Source organism: Falco rusticolus, chromosome 6 (genome assembly GCF_015220075.1).
Source record: "Falco rusticolus isolate bFalRus1 chromosome 6, bFalRus1.pri, whole genome shotgun sequence".
Classification (NCBI taxonomy): Eukaryota; Metazoa; Chordata; class Aves; order Falconiformes; family Falconidae; genus Falco; species Falco rusticolus.
The window spans coordinates 52,119,813-52,137,085 of NC_051192.1; the positions used below are offsets into that span (position 1 = coordinate 52,119,813).

Sequence of the window (17,273 nt, forward strand, 5' to 3'; positions counted from 1 at the left end):
GAGACAAAGTGATGGTAGGCAGGGGGTATCTGTATGAAATTATAACACATCTAGTTACAATTCCTCAACCATTTAAGAACAAACATGAATTATATTTTATTATAGTTACCATAATGAAGCTTGACTATGAAAGGATGATTCACTTCTGCCAAAATATCTCTCTCCATTTTTGATCGTACCCGATCCCGAACTATAAAGAAAGAACAAGAACAGTGACATATTAAGAGGCAGCATGGTGACTGGATACAGTACTGCAATGAGGTTCAGGTGATTTGGATTCTGCTTCCTGCTCTGCTGATGGCTTGTGGTGTGACCTCTGGCAAATCACACCACCCTCTAGCATCCCTTTCTTCTGCCTGTCTTGTCTGTGTAGTAAGAGTAAGCTCTTCAGGAAGGCACCATGTCTTCATCTGTAGACAACCATCCTCACTAAAGGGATCACAGTATCACAAAACCCAGGAAGGTGATTATGCTTTGCAGAAGAGAATGATAATGCAAAAATGAAAGCTACAGAAAATTAATAACTCTATCTCATGTAAGATTAAACAGAATGTATCAGTCCCAGAGCTCGTTGGGTTAACCTTGTGCAAATTAACTTTTTGATTTGTGCTGATGCTAGCAGTGGTTATGAGGCATCACAGAGTAGCGCTCTCTGGAAGTGATTTATATAAAATATTTTAAGATTCCAATAAACCATCCAAATAATTGGTAATAAAGAAAAAAGGCTGACCGAAAATAGAAAAAAACCCCAATTTTATGTGCAGCGATGTTATTGTGTGATAGCAGTGATAAAAATACTTTTTGTGGTTGAGATGAACAGAGAGTAAGAGAAAAAAATAGATACAGAGGTGAGCAGAGTTCAAACTAATCAAAACTGACACTGAAGATTTCATAGCAAAAACATTTAGCAGAACGGTCAGGCATTGAGGAGGATTCAAGTCCCCACAATATCGGCTCTTCGATCTTACAGATTCATTTTTCAGTCAATCACAGGTTTACTATTTCCATAATGAAAGTATTGAATTTTTCTTCTTCTTTCTTTGTCTTACACAATGCCAATTTGCTTTCAGCAAATTCATCTACAAGGAATGTGATGAAACTATTTTAGGTGGTGAAGCCTGAGATCCCAGTGAGATTCTGTCACCTGCATGTGTTGTGGAGCTGCTGAGAAGCTGAGTACTCTCAGCACCCAAGTACACACCATAATGAAACCACATATTCTGTACTTCAAAAACTGATGCACAAAAATAGGTCCAAAACAGCTGATCTAAAAACCTTAAATAGGAGTTGAGAAGCACTTGGATTTCTTGCTATTTTGGTGCTTTGCTTAGTTCAATAGCAGGGAAAGCTTTACCAGCTCATTCACTCTAAGCTACTCTGTAGATAAAAGTCAAAACAAAGAGAATCTCAGAATCTTAATCTTATCTCATGAGTAAAATTCACCATGCATCATACACTCACAAAATGCTTAACCTACATGAAGGCAAAGCATTTTTTATGCTGTAAAACAGTGATGCTCCCAGGCAGAATGCCAGGGCGGGTGGGCATTGCTGAACACTCTGTGTGGGACATTTCCCAATAAGCTTAGTTAGATAGCCTAACAAAGTGCCCCTCTGTGCTTACAGGTGCACAGGTGTGAGAACAGGCTGGTATAACGGCAGCATGCCCTCCTGTCCCCATCGTTTCAACCCCTGAACAGGTAAAGGCACAGCTGACTAGGTGCTTTGCCATAGACCCTTGCACAGTGCCCTGCTTGCTACTGTGGTGGCCACCACTGTGGTGGTTACAGGCTGTGGACCTGTTAGGGTGCCACATCACCCTTCTCCCCACCTGCATACAGGAGGCACAATGACATTAAAGAAAAGGCTATGTCACCCCAGAAGACACCTCACTCTCCGAAGTCATGGCCCCGTAACCGCTCTGAACCTAGTATCCTCCAAAGCTGCTCTAATCACCACCTTCACAGTGGCTGCCAGAAAAGGTAACTGGAACCTGTAATCAGGATTACAGCTTGGCACGTGAGTTGGTGACCTGCCCTGTCCATCTTCCAGCATCAAATACTGCCTGATTTCAACTGAGGACAGAAGCTATACAGGGTCAGCTTTTTATGCAGTCTTACCACAAAAGAACTTATTAATTGTATTCTCTAGAAAGACAAGCCTACTAGCTTTCTCCTACTGTCTTTTTCTTACTCTATTGCCTCCATGTGCCTTGGCTGTGCCTGATTTTAACCTCCAAAGTAGCCTCCCTAGAGCTATCTACGTGCTTGCACCTGCTTACACACCACAGGGCACTGTCAGAATTAGTTATTGTACTGTATGCTGCACATTCATTGTCATATTTAATACATATGCAAGGTTAAATTCCTTCTCCTTTCTGGTTTATTATTAGATGTCATAGCAGGAGGGAAAACTTATTTTCTTTTATTCTATATACACCTAGAAATAGGAATTCACCTGCTCTTTTGCCACCTTGTATTTTGGGGATCGGGGTGACGTGGGTCTCCTATGCATCAGAAAAGGGTTTAAGAAGAGATGGCACTTTGACATAACATTTCAACAGCATGAGCCTCTGGCTCAGTCTGACTCCTCTGTCATCTTCCAGGTGTGGTGAGTGGGAAAATGTCTCTCTTCTGCACTTCAGAAATTTTTTTCTAGCATTGAGTGGTCCCAGTCTGCTCCACTGAGGGAATCTCCCTTCTAGTGCTTACATCAGGGCAGTTAGATAATTAATTTGCTAAAGTTTGATCTGAATTACTTCTGACTGCTTATTCAGGCAGCTAGATCCTATCTATGGAGGGACTCCTCCAGCAGCATGGGGAGACATGGACACTCTGAATAGCTGCTGTGGTGCCGGGGATGATGAGGTGTTTACCTCATTATCATTACTGTTAATGGCATTTACTGCTATACGGGTGACCTAGCAAACACACATATCTTTGCTTAGTCTTGTCTGGGGATCAGTGAACATGTACCACCATGAATTTCTCCACTCATTTCCAAAATAACTGGATCTCTGACAAGGACCTGTTTCTATAGATTCCCTTCTGAGTGAATCCCTTTTCTCTGATGGTATCTTCAAAGAACTTCAAAACCAGCACTGGAGCTCAGCAGCCTCAGTGAAGTCGACCGAGCAGCCCAGCTCAGTACTGCTCAGCATAGGGCTGGGCTCTCCTGGGCACATGTACCTGCCTAGCACTGTGGAACAGCCTCTCCTGCCCTCTCCATGGCAATGACAGGGGATGTACACCAAAAGCGCAGAGGAAAGCGCAAATAATTCAGTTCCCCCATCCTCATTTTGACCACTTACAGGGGCCTCAGTACAGTGCACTGAGTGGGGAGCACAGGCAGCTTGGGTAAGTAATTCTTACACCAGATGTTCACCGATATGAGTAAAATGCTCACTGGAAATAGCACTCATGTGCTAAACTCTTGCCCTTTCTACCAGTATTGAATTTGGTTCAAAAGGTGGGGTTTACCACTTATCTTTAAATTATGCATCAGACAGAAGCAGAGAATGTAACCTGGAGCAATGAGCACAAAGTCATGAAGAGTATTTGCATGAGCTTGGACAGATTAGTTCTCCCTGAAATAATCCCTGTCACCAGACAGAAAAGACCAGACTGGTGGAGCCTGTAACAGGGGAGGAAGCACCTCCCAGCCTGAAATAAAAACAGTTCCCATTTCCAGGTATTAATGTGGTATGAAAGAGAAGTGGAGGCAGCTGAGGATACAAGCAAATAAATAGAGTTTATCCATTTCTGTCTGTTGAGCTCTGAACATCGGAGGAAGATGTTACTGCTTGCTTTATTTAACACTAAATGCTTAAGCAGAGGGGTTTATTTAAGGTATGAGTTTTTACTTGGGTTGTTTTAATTTTAATAACCATGAAGTACAGAAGGGAAAGGAGAAAAGGGAGAAGTATATTCAGAGCATCTTCCAAGGAGAGAAAAAAATTTCCTTCTCATTAACAGACTAGATGTGTATTTTCTGAATAAGAAAATAAAAACATAATCCTGCTTCCCCCTCTGAAGCTCTCATATCAACTTTAGTTGAGATTTAAATATAGAAAGATAAATTAAATTTCAGCCAATGAACTTCTTGTCCATATGTCTCACTTAAAAGCTAAGAGTCAGCACATCTCTAGCTATGTATGCTGTAAAGTAATGATGATCTAGTGACATCCCTTGATGTACATGCAATGACACCGTATCAGTTCAGCAGGATGTCGAGACAGCTCAGTGAGAACTTTAATTAGGGAAACCATGGCCTACAGGAGCTGTAAAGGGGGATTTTATAGAAGAGACACTAATTTATTCACTGTAATACTGATTAAAATTTATTGCTAATTCACCATAAGGGGAAAGTAACTTATCATGTATCTGGTGACTGGATAGCCAAGCTGAAGTCACAGATCTGTGAAGTTAAACACTGCTCAGGCACTGGTTTCAGTAGAGCCAGGGTATTGCTCCTGGGATCATCTTGGTCAAAGAATAACTTCCAAATGTTTTTGTATCATACTACCCTTCTCACTGTTGCCCAAAGTAATTGTTAACTCTAGCAGAAAAAAAAATATCTTGAAGCTATCTTCTAAATTTGTGTGTAATACTTTGCTGGTCTTTTGTCTGTCTTCAGACTTACCTAGAGTAAAATTTAATGTTTCAACTTCAAGAAAAATAATTTTCAATCTGACTTGCAGTGCAGTTTTGGTTTTTGCATGTAGATTTGGTGTTACAAGGCAGGAGGCTTTTACCTACAGCCTTGCACAAGCTAAGACATGCATCAAATGTAAATTGGTATTAATTTATGAAGATTACATTTCAGCTTCAATTTTCAAGTGCCAAAGAAAAAGTAAATTGCCTTTGTTTACACACTGTAAATTAGTCATGGTGTTGTTCTTTGATGAACAGTTTTACTTGGGGAAGTTCTGGTAGGTATGCAAGCACGTACATACACACGTGTAAGATGATACACTTTCTGCTCCTAGTGACAAATACAAATAATGCTGAACTCCAAACCATCAAATTTAGCAACTCTCCTCTTGTTCATTAAAGATTTCTCTGACAAGATCCTGTTGGAGCTGAGGGTTTCTTAAACTTTGCCTTAGCCTGCAGAAGAACCTGTTTGAAAGCCACAGACACCTGGGCAGCCACAGCCAAAACTGTGTACTGCACTCGTCCCATACCATGTGCCCGCCCCGCCCCCGCCTCTGCACTGCCTCCCCCAATTCTAGCTTGGTTTAACTTGGGACAGGGAAATGAAAAGGAAAATGAAAATATTGAGTGTACTCACTTAATAGTCCCTACTGGGACAGAAAATCAAATGCTTCAGTAGCTATTGCATTATGGGGCTACACTTACTTTTAATACCTGTTTTTTGCCAGCAGAAATAAGGCTTTTGGGGCAGCTGGAGGCTCAGCAGCACTGCAGCTTGTCACTGTCAGGGCACTGCTGTCCCCCGCGTGGCTGAAGCCAGCCTGTGACGCCACGGGCACCATTTGCTAGCAAGACCACTAATGAGGGTGGGTGGCAGTGGGACAGGGTCTGCACTCCTCCTTAGGCTGAAACCCTGATGGTGTCCTGCATGTGTCCCACACTATGCTCCCCTTGGTCCCAGCTGGATCCCGTCAGGGCACAGACACTTGAAGTTAGTGCTCCCATGACCGATACCATTTTCCACTTACAGCTTTCCTCTTGAAAAGTTTTTTGTAGAGATAGATCCAGCAAGGGAGTGCATATTACAGACATCTTAATGGATTGCCTCAGCTAAGGACACTGAGCTGCAAATCATAAACATAAACATAAATCATAAACTTCATAAACAGCAAAATCCTCTGTATAGTGAAACCCAGCTCTGGCTCACCCGTGGGAGGAACCACGGTGTGCTGCATCAGTGCTGAGAGACAGGAGCTGAGACCTACATCTCTAAGGAAGACCAGCGCAGAGCAAGGGAGCGGGTCTGCCTCAATCCTGCCTGTTCCAGGGATCAGCAGCGGTGCAGGGAGCCAGTGACGGGGGCTGCCCGGCTGTGGCTGCCCATGCAGGTGGTGCTGAGGCGTATGCGATATATTCCAACTTCCTCTGTAGGTGTTGAACTCGGATGTTGCTCTCACCTCTGTCAGTCAACGGTACAGGGAGCCAGCCTCACAGGTGAAATGGTCTTTCTACATGTTAGCTGAGGTCCAGCACAGGTCTGCTTTGCTCATGACTGCAGTCATTTGTGCATTCATGCCCTGTGAACATCTCTGATTTACTAGTGTAGTCTCGCAAATGCAAGCAAAGGACTTTTGGATGCTCCAATACACTTCTAGCAATACTTAAATGACTTCTAGGGATGGAGACAGATCTTGTGAGCTCTGCAAGGCATCTAAAGCTGAAGCTGGTTCTAAAACTCTTCAATAGCACTAAAGTGATAAATCTTATTTTTTGTAAGTTGGTGTTAGGTGCATAGATCCTTTTATAACTCAGTCCCAGAACGAATATATGCTGGCTGCCTTGAGGCACAGGAGCCTGGTGCCGCCCCAGAGTCCTCTGGAGGTGGTTCAGGGCAGGACCTGGTGCTCTCTCTGCTTGCATCTGTGAGTGGGCCAGTCTCTTTCCAATGATTTTGGAGGCAATCTTGGTGTCACCAGACTGAAATTGGCATTTGAAAGCTTACTTTTTTTTTAAAACTAGGAATGGGTCGTCAGATGATGGGTTTGATGCCTCCAGTGACTTGTCCTTATGGATTTTTATCCTTTTTGACAGTTTTACCCAAAGTGCTGCCTAATCCCCTGACCCACAACACCAGGGAGAGAAACACCCCTGCGTGCCTGACACCAGCAACTCCACTTCGAAGACAGCTGTTCCTGCAGGAAGAGGTATACAAAGAAAATACATGAATAATGTCAAAGGTTTCACAATCTGCTCAGAAATGTGTGGCAAAAAGCATTATTGATTATAAATTATTTGCCCAGCCCCACCTTTCAAAATGACCTTTTGATAAGAGATGTCCCTGGTCTCCCAGGAGTGGAGCACTAATTAATTAACAAAGCAAGAACAGGGGGAGCTAGAAACTAAGTTAACTGAATTAAATCACCATCAGAAAATACTGGTAGCAGGAGAAGTAAATCACTGAATAAAAATATGGATTTAAATTTCATCCTTGACCCTCCCCACTTCCCTAAAACTCAGCACCATGCCTCTAATAGAACAAAAGCTCTGGCTCCGGAACATGAACTCAATTTCAAATTCTTCACATAGCACTGAAACATATGTGTGATACAGAAAATGGAATATATACATAAAACTATGTGTAACATCCTTTTCAATTCTATTTCTGTTATTTTCATCTGGTTTTAATGCTGGCCATTGTAGACAAAAGCAGAGAGCTAGATTCTAATTTCAAATCCACACTGTGTATATCTGGAAGACGAAGTACTTTTGTGGTGACTAATTACCCAAGATATGGAGAAATACAGGCTTTCCCAAAAAGATCATAATCTGGCTTCAATGGCCCTGCTTGGAAATACTATCTGCATTACTGTGCTTCTGCTCCACACAGTATTGTTCTCAAATCTTCTAAAGAGCAGCCTTTCATGTCCTACCTTACCAGCGGAGCATTGTAACAACACAAAGGAAAACAGAAAAGTGTCTTGTTGACACCTGAATATAGAAGTATATCAATAGCTTCACATAGGGATTTCATGCACATTTCTTTTGAAATGCATATAATTTTGTGAAGGTTATTTTTCTGGAAGAAAGATCATCCGCACCCCCAAGTACGGAACATTTTAAAGATGGGGAAAGAGCCATTAAAAACAGAGCTTTACCACTCAACCCTAGCACAGCAAAGGAAAAATATCAGATTCACAGAGCAGGAGATGCTCCTTTGTAGAAGGGCGCTCTGAAAAATCAATATGAACACAGACTGGGGTTTAGGAGTCCAGGGTCTGGAAGAGGTTACTTTATCTCCCCCTCCCTTCCTTTTTTCCCCCCTTTTACATGAAACAACATATTTGGCTTTAAAGAAATCAAAGACTTTCCTTTGTTTGGGTTTTGTTTTGGTTTTTTTTTAAGTAGCTTGGATGTTTTGAAATTGAGATTTGGAATGACAGATATCTCTAAATTAATAATCCTAAACTTCTAATATTGAACTTCCATTTATGTTATTTATCACCTATTCATTATTCTCTCTAAATGTTTGGAAAAGTTAATTAAATCTCGCAATATCCCTCTGAACTACCTCTGCTTGATTTTCCAACAAGGAGAATTAAAGGACAGATTGAGGAAATCTAATGCTAGCAAAAAAAAAAAAGTTAAAAAAAAAAGAAAAAAAATCATACGGGAGTTGTCAGGAGCAAACATGGGTTTCTAGGACATACTAACTCTGATGACAACAAATCCTCAGAACAGTAATCTGACTTCCCGTGTTTTCCTGACAGCCTTGCCCAGCAAGGAGCAGCCTGGTGGGCTGCGGGTGCTGCTCAGTGGGTTCCCTCCTGCCCAGTGGAGCCTCTGACAGCTGCAAACTCCCACTATTTCCCCACTGGGACAACAACTTGGATCTCTCTTCCCAGCCACAAAAATCCCATAGATGCTGCAGAAAGGAGCTTAAGTGCACTTCAGATTTTTGGCTGAAATTAGCCAGTGGGTTCAACGCTGCCATTAGAGAAGTACTGACCAACAGACCAGCCAGATGAACATATAAACCCCACGTCCTTATGCAGAGGTGAAATTTCAGTTTTTAAGTATTTTTAAGCAGAACTGGGCCAACTGCATATACATAGATGTGCTTGTGCACAGCTCCCAGGTGAACCCAATCCCCCCACCAAGGTCTGTGAGCTGCAAATGTGCAATGTTATCCAACAAGACAAATCCTATCGTGATGTACAACACCAACAAAGTCAGAATGACACCCCTTACAACTGCATAAATCAATTCTAACTAATGTGTTTAAAAACAAAATGAATAGATAGCTCAACGAAGAGCAGAGAAAACTGCCATTTGATAGCATGGAACTTCCTCCAAAAAGCCAAAACGTACAGCTGGAAACACATCTGTCCATGACTTGTGCAAAACTGAAAGCCTTCAATACTTCTGCATAGCTGCACCTGGGTCATCTATTTTTTCTTTTTTTTTTTAAAAAGTAAAGCATATGTTTTATTTAAATATATTTACCTTAGTGGATGTGATGTGATATCCTGTCAAATGATCTGTGAAGCAATATATTTCTTTCTTGAATTCTATTGTCACATACTCCTATTTTTTACTATATTTGCTTCTGTTGAGCAGATGTATAATTATTATTATTATTGCAGGCAATAGCAACAATTTCAATATTAACTCTTACTGACACGCAATAATTACCTACGCTTTAGGAATAGGTGTAATTTCAAAATGACAAGTGAATAAGAGGGTTGGCCTTAGAATTCAGAGGTCCCAGTAAACACCATTCATCAGTAACTCTGGAAATTATTATGACCTGAAAGGAGAAACTGGTGGCTGTTTCATATAGTTTTGCAATAAAGAAAAGTTGCTGAAAACAGTTATGAGACAGCTGGTCCTTTTGCCCTCACAAAATAGGTATTTAAAATTCAGTTCTAACATGAGAATTCAAAAGAGAAAAGATATACAGGTACATATACTCCTCAGTCCTACTCTTAAATACAGTTCAAAGAGGGATGAATTCTCACCATCCAACTTCTCTTGTCTCTCCTGTCAGGCTCTAATTCCCTTGCAGCTACTGCCCTGCTGCATTGGCTAAGTGTGTAGCTGCAAAGGAGAGGCAACACCGAGCCAAATGTTTCCTACCCGTGGGGCATTCTAGCATTAACTGAGTGTTGGCCTTGTGTTTGCTATTGTGATGTTGCTAGGTCAACAGAAGCAATGAAGAAACTGTTTTTCTCTTGCCCTGCTTGAGATGGAGATGATCCAGACATCCAGGAACTGCTGGGTCTCTCAGGTTAATGAGTTTCGCTGCCTTCCTTTGAAGCCCAGCACTGTTTAATCAACTGTTGCTGCTCTCTGCTCCTAAAACATGCCTGTTTTGTGGGTTTTACAGGCAGGGCTAAATAAAGTTTGCAGATTATTGTGGAAGTGTGAAAACTATCTGTGCTTTGGTATCCACCACAATCATGTTCTGCGGCGTTATCATCAAAGGCAAAAATAGTTTTTATGATTGAAAAGTATTGGGAGTGACCACGGCTTAGCAGTGAAAATGCAAAGATACTCCCTCTTATGCCCACCTTCTAAGAAAAAAAAATATCTTCCCTTTATTTAGTCTCTAGGGCCTAAAAAGCCAGTTGTACCGAGAGGGAGGTTTCTTCTCCAGGATCTTTGAACAACTACTAATTCACTTCTAAAGCCTGGAAGAGAGGTGGAAGGGGGTGAGGGTGGTACTGGAGCTTTTCAGGGAATGTAATTTTTAAAAAGATAGATGATCAAACCAGGACACTCTGCTGAAACACTTACTACCAATGCTTTTTCAAGTGAAATTTCACCCAGCAGCCCCGCTCCTATGGATAGACGCTCTACCCGAAATTGTACACTGAATCTTTTCTTTACCAATTGCAATGTCCATTCAGATGAATTAATAAAAAAGAGGATCTACGGGTGCTTCAGGAAAAATATGCTTGCCAAGCCCACCGGGAATTTTTAAAAGAGAACCCTCATGTCTTCCAAGTGTCGGGTAAACATACAAAAGTATGAAGCAATGGCCTAACTGGAAAGCAGTTTGCCAGCTCAGTTCTGGTACAGGTAATGCAAGGCAGAGACTGGAGAGTGAGAGGTGCATTTCTCGGAAGGGAGGGTTTGGATGGATTGGACATAGAGCACGAGGCAAATGTTAAACTTCACCCCAAACTATGCAGCAGCCCTGGCCATGACTGCACTAGGCTGACTTCTCACTCTAAACACTTCTTCCATTAGGCTGCTTGGATGAGGTAAACACAGAACCAATCCAATCTGACTTGCTCTAACAAAATGTTTTGGACAAGCATTTTAGTTACTGATTTCCAAATATTTTGGTTTGTGAAATGAGTAACTAGTATATTCAAGGCATCACTGACGAAGCCGGGATATTGGCTAATCATCCAAACCCGAGGACATTCAGTTGATTTAGGAGATGTGAAGCCCTGAGACAGCTTCTATTTGTAAACCATGCAGGATGAAGTTTATCAGGTTGCCTGCAACCCAGCCCTCCGAGCTACTTGCACACAAAACAGATGGAGATTTAGAACTCAAATATTACAAGAAAATTGTGGCATTGAATGTCAACATTCAGGCAACCCAAACTTTTGCCCAGGCCCTGACATGCTACACAGACACACTTAATATAGCTCCCTTGTTATGTTTGCCTCATAAAAACAATAAGCATCTGTGAGACGGCTGTCTGTCACTGAAGAAGCCTCCAGTCCCATCAGAAAGTAGGGTGTGAAGTCAAGGCAAGGTCATTTCCTAAATTAGAGCATAAGGAAAAGCCTGGTCTCCTGTTATTATCAACACACCAACTAAAGCTTTGCAACTAGCAGGCCTTGGCCACACAAACAACAAGAAAAAAAGGCTTATCTAGTGTTTTCTCCTGCGAGGAGAGACACGCAGTGCTTAGTCGTAAATTATTTTTCAGCCTGGACTTCACCACCGTATAGGGAGCCTTGTGGAAGATATGACTAAATTCAGAAAGTCTCTGGGTGAAATCATGGCCCTAAAACAGTCAGTAGTAAAACTGCTGTTGACATTAATAGGATCTCACTATCTACATCTCGGTCCCTGTATACAGTTCCGAAAATATATGTAGCTGCTTGAACTCTAAAAGAATACCTAACTGAAGAGGAAATCTTTTTTCCTATGTCACTGGGTAACTGCCAAGAGCTAAACATAAACTGTATTAAGCAATGACTAAAGGGAGACAGGAGGACAGCAGATAAATATTTAAAGGATATAAATGTGAAGGACAGAGAAGACTTATTTATCAAAATAAAAGGAAAGAAAGGAATATAAATAGGAGAAAGCAAGTGACACAGAATAAAGAGGAAATGTAGGCTGTGTCAGGCAGACCATAACCAGATGAACCCCTATGGAGCAGACTGAAGGGTTGGGACTGGAGCCTCATCACTTGACATATTCTGAAACACAACTGAACAGAAGAAGTTAAATAATGATTCCATAAGAAACCAGCCTACCTTGGCTGTGGGGGAATGAGATTGCATCTTTCCCAATGTGCTACTTTGCTGCAGTGACTCCATGTCAATAAAGTGCGTTTTCTAAAAAAATTTCTAGATTTCACTACTATGGACAAATGTTTGGGAGACTGATTGAAACAGAGCACTTGTACCAGTATTAATGCCTGAACATTATGTTAGAATATTCCAGCAAAGTGAAAACAAAACAGAAACGAAAAATTTGTATTGGGAATGGACTTAAAACCTATGAAGAGTGACCATAAGCAGTTAGGTTTCACACGGTGCTTTTAATTCTGAGATCTCAAATAGCCGTACCAAAAGCCTTGGAACAGTATGGCTATTACCCTGGATTTGATAGCTGGGGGTAACGCAGAGGTGCAATGCAGCTCCTCTGGGGCTACCCAGCACAGCAGCCACCAGTCCTGTGACACTCCTTCCAGACTGCTCAGCAAACTATACTCCTTACATGCAGAGTGCAAACTTTCAGGCTTCCTCAAAGCTTCGCTTTGGAAGCAACTACCTTTGTTCTGCTTGTAAAAAAAAAAAAAAGTGTTCTCAAACCCTCTCATGTGATAAACTCTCTATAGCAAACTAAAAACCAAGTGTGTCATAACAGCATGGCAGGAGTTCTGAATATTTCTAATAAAGGTGCATGTGAAGAGTCCCCTTACACTGGCAAATCTCATGTAATGAGATCAAGTCTTACACCTCGTGAGCACCTCCTTTTTGCTCCACCAGTCTCACCTACAGCCACCCTTCAAATCCCTTCCACCCCTGCCCCAGCAGCAGGGCTGAACAGCCTCACTCCTGCCATTTCCCTTCTCCACCAAGAGAAGCCACCAAGCGCCTGCTTTGCCAGTGCTGGAACTGGGCAGCCCTCTTCCCTTGCAGCCCGCTCTCGGGTCCCAAGTGGAAAGGGGCAGGATAAGGGATGCTCTGGAGAAGCTGCCAGACAGCTATCGCCTGCTTCCTGGAGTTGCAGAGAAGAGTAGCTCCGGTGCTGTCTTGCTCACACCTCAGAGCTCAGTCTTCCGCTTGGAAGTGACACCTGGAAAACGTGCTGTGCAAGATCTATGACCCTCTCTCTTTCTCACCCTCCACTTCTCCACTTGTAGTTTTGCCCTTCCTATTGCCTTTTGCTTGGCTCCACACACCAGACCACATCTCCAAGTCTGCCACTACCCCTAATGCTTGGCTTGGGGAATGGCAGCTTTCCACTGCCCCAGAAATCTGCCCTTGAGAATCTGGGAGGCTCCAGCTCAAGTGGAGACAGCTGGGGGGCTTCTGAAAAATGGGGATGTCCCGACTTCAGTAGGTTGAACAGTCAGCTAAATGAAGGCTTTGCTTTTAGTGGGATAGTTTAGGAAGAGCCTCTTGGCTTCCTTGCTACTAAGGTCAAAACATACTGCTTAAGAAATCATCTTCTGTTTAAAAGTCTCCTCCTGGGGGCTTGCTGGAGCTGCTGAGCAAAGCCACTGGCTATTTTCCTGAACAAAGCAGGAGAGAGGGGGCAGAAGCTGAGGGCCTATCCCTTTCCCTTTATAGGGAAAGTTTTCTAGGAGACAGAGATAGGTGGTGAAGGTTATGTAAATGTGGGGAACATCACGTAAAAACAAAACTACAAAATAATCCTTGTAAATGTACACTTGAAACATTTTCTTTCTTTTGATAACATGCAAAGGTCAAGTTAGTACCTACACCTATTTACATCTTATCTAGATATATGACATTCATATTTTACATTGTGTAGCTTATTGTATCCATCATGAAAACAAAACTGATCAGCATTGACAAAACCTATATAACAGTACGATCCCCAAACCTGAAACTCCCGCTGAGCACAAAAGGCAGTTCTGAGTTAGTGTTGGTGACAATTGCCCACTAAATGGTAACTATGTCACAGCACATATGAAGTCTGAAAGATGAAAGATGACACAGTGCAATTATCTGAGCAACTCAGACTTTTTTTTAATTACATTTTTTAGTTTTCTTTATTTTTATAAATATTTATAAATATTTATAAATATAATAAAATATTTTATTACATTTATTACAAAAATAATCTACCACTGCTGAGAAAATGTTAGTTAAATTACTGCATCATGGAAACCTCTCAAGTTGCATGCAGATAGAAAATGCTGTAGACAAAACAGAATGGAGAAGCTGCCATTGACGCCGATCGCTGGTCTGTGTTTGAACATCATCAAAACCTCCAAATTGGAGCAAATGCCACAGCCATGAGGAAGCTGTAACTGACATGTGTAACCCACATGAAGAGTATAAAAACACAGAGAATAATTTTGTTTCCGTTGAAACAAATCCCAGATGGTAGTCTCCCCACACTGTACCCTCTAACTTTTATGGAGAGCCAGCTGAGTGCTAGCACACCTCCAGCTGAACAGAATGCCTGGCCAGCTGTTTGGTGAAGGTTTACAATCTCATGGCAATGTTGTGAGGCAAATCATGGCCAGTGCATCTGACCCCCTGCCCTCTGCTGTCACTCTGACTTAAAACGGCATCAAGTGGCAGTGTTGACCTCTCTGTTAGCCTGTCCTCATGCTTCAAAGAAAATAACATTTTTCTGTGATGTTATAGGAACCAGTAAAAGCAGTGGGATGCAGCTCCCAGAGGATGCTTACAAATTGGTTTCCAACCAACTACAAATGCACTGCCGTCGCAGGCAGCTGAAATTGGTTAAATGGCAATTACACTGGATGCTCCAACCGGTGCAACTTATTCAGTGAACAGAATAAGCGAATGCTTTTCATATAGATAATGAATTTGTACCACAGCCAAAGATTTGCAGAGTCCATCAGGGAGGTTAAAAATCCCAGGGATATTTAGCTATAGTATTTCCAGTTTAGCTTTCCACTACAGCTACAAATTTATGCAAAGGTACAGCTGAGTCATAGCTCCAATTATTTCTAATAGTCAATGCGTTATACAGAAGAGACATTTCCTAACAATTTCTTGGTTTGGATTCTTTACCCATTAAATTCCATAATGCACCAGATTGCACTTAAGTGAGGAGGAGTGCTAATAACATCTCCATTAACATCTGACTGTAGCTTTTCGTAAGGACATCAAGCACTGTGAAGAGGAGGCTGGCGTAATTAGGTTAACGTTACAGATACGGAGATAGAGAAGAGCAGCAGCAGTAATAGTAGCTGGTTTATGTTCATGCAGCAGGCTGGTAGCAAAAATACGAGCAGAGCCAAAGTCTTGTAACTTCCAAACTGAGGCACCAGCTCCTATACTAAACACAGCCTGCTGTGAAAGGACAGAGTACATGACATAAATTCAAAGGGGACAAAGACTAAAAGCATTTGAGCCTGTATTTGCCAAAAGAGCACATTTTATCTTCCTGTAATTCATGCAGCCTCGTGGTACCAACAACAAGTTCTTGGACGTCGGGCAGGATTAAAAGGCTCCCAGTGGTTTATTCACGTGCTACGCAGCTGACTCGATGGGTTGCCAGCAATAGCTTTTCTTTTTCAGCAGAGGGTTGCTTAAAATTAGAAGTATTAGAAGCAAAGAGAAAGCTTACATAGCTCCTTGAAGACAGTGCAAGATAAACAAGACACAAAAAATTTCAAGCCCCAAGACCAAGCCAAAAGAAAACTAGAAAAGCAGACCTTCACATGAAGATTCCCGACTGGCCTATGGGATGCCAGCTAGAAGGGCAGAAGGAAAAGGGCAGCAGGCAAGATGAAACAGTGACCAGTGTTAGGTTTTCACTGGTAAAGCCTGACTGCCCTGGGTAAGTCTTGCCCACTGATGTTCTGCTTCAGCTCTGAAGCTAAACAATGCAAAGAAGGGCCATGTTACAAATCCTTCTACCTAGGCTGGCTTTTCCTAGGAACTTTATCTGAATGGGACTCCCCACAAGAATAAGCATTCAACATCTCGACAATATGGCCACTCTGCTGTCTTTGCAGCAAGACATTTTAATCTGTTCAATTAAAAAAAAAAAACAAACCCAACACACTGAATTTTCAATAATCTGCTTGGTAGAGCAGAGGTACTGCTACTGCTTCTGCAATAACAAAGCATTCACAGAGGACCTGAGAACTGGAACATTCAGCCAGAGCAGATCACATTTTGTTTAACAGTCACCTTTGACTTAACTATTTTATAACTAAATTTTCTAACCCAGACATCCACAAAAATTAACTCTGAGGAAGGAAAGGAAATTATTCTCAGCCTACAGAAGATGGAAGGTAAACACAATAACAATCTTCAAGATGTGGAAGAAAACTGCAGAGAGGAAACTGTTCTCAGTGGAGAGGATGTGAACTAATGGCTTCAGCTGTGGCAAGGCAGATATGGGACAGATGTTACGATGCATTTTTTAATAGTAAGGATAGGGACAGTCTAAGATTGTGTTAGGCAAACATCTGTCAGGAACGATACAAAAGCATAGCTGTTCTGCCCTAGGTCAGCGGTGGTGAGCTGTGGGACTTCTTCAGGTGCTTTTCAACTGATGCTCTAGGCGCAGTGCAAGGAGCGAAGTGCACTGTGAGAATCCCACACCAGCAGGTTTACCTGGCGCTGATCCACACAGGGTCACGAGTTAGGCTTCCAAAGCAGAACCACTGAGCCTCTGTGGTTGTTCCAGGGATCAGACAGCCCTTGCTCCCAGGTACTTGGCTTAGGCAGAGCCCTGCACACAGCCAGCAGTGCCTGGCTCACTCCAGACTCATACACTCAGCTGGAGCTTCACATCAGTCTTCATAGATCTGTTCCAATTAAACTAAGCTGTGCTTTTCTCTCCTCTCTCTGTGCTTTCCAGCTATTGCTGGTGAGGGGTGTGAGGGCTGACAAAGGCCATTGCACCTCCCAGTCCACTCCTGGGAAAAGTGGGTTTTCTACAGATAAAATGGAAATGTACCACATTTATCAAACAGGATAAACATTTCAGTCATGCCTTCAGGACAACTGTCTGTGTAGTCTCTCTATTCCTAAAACTACACCAAAAGCAACTAACAGCAATCTGCTACTTGACAGCAAAAATTACCAAATGTGCTCTTTTCTGTAAAGCAACCACCAATTTGGGAATAACTGCAAATAACTGTCATTTAATATACAGTGCAATGAATATGACAAAATGAATA

The 17,273-nt window shown here is 42.1% G+C and overlaps 1 protein-coding gene across 2 annotated transcripts in view; it reads right to left on the reverse strand.

Annotated features, from left to right (window-relative positions):
- Nucleotides 1-17,273, reverse strand: part of RPS6KA2 (ribosomal protein S6 kinase A2) — a 280,073-nt gene that overhangs the window by 76,747 nt on the left and 186,053 nt on the right. For both annotated transcript variants that reach the window (XM_037392121.1, XM_037392120.1), the window contains exon 4: nt 110-190. In XM_037392121.1, the coding sequence (XP_037248018.1) occupies nt 110-190 (81 nt within the window). The remainder of the gene's footprint in view (nt 1-109; nt 191-17,273) is intronic.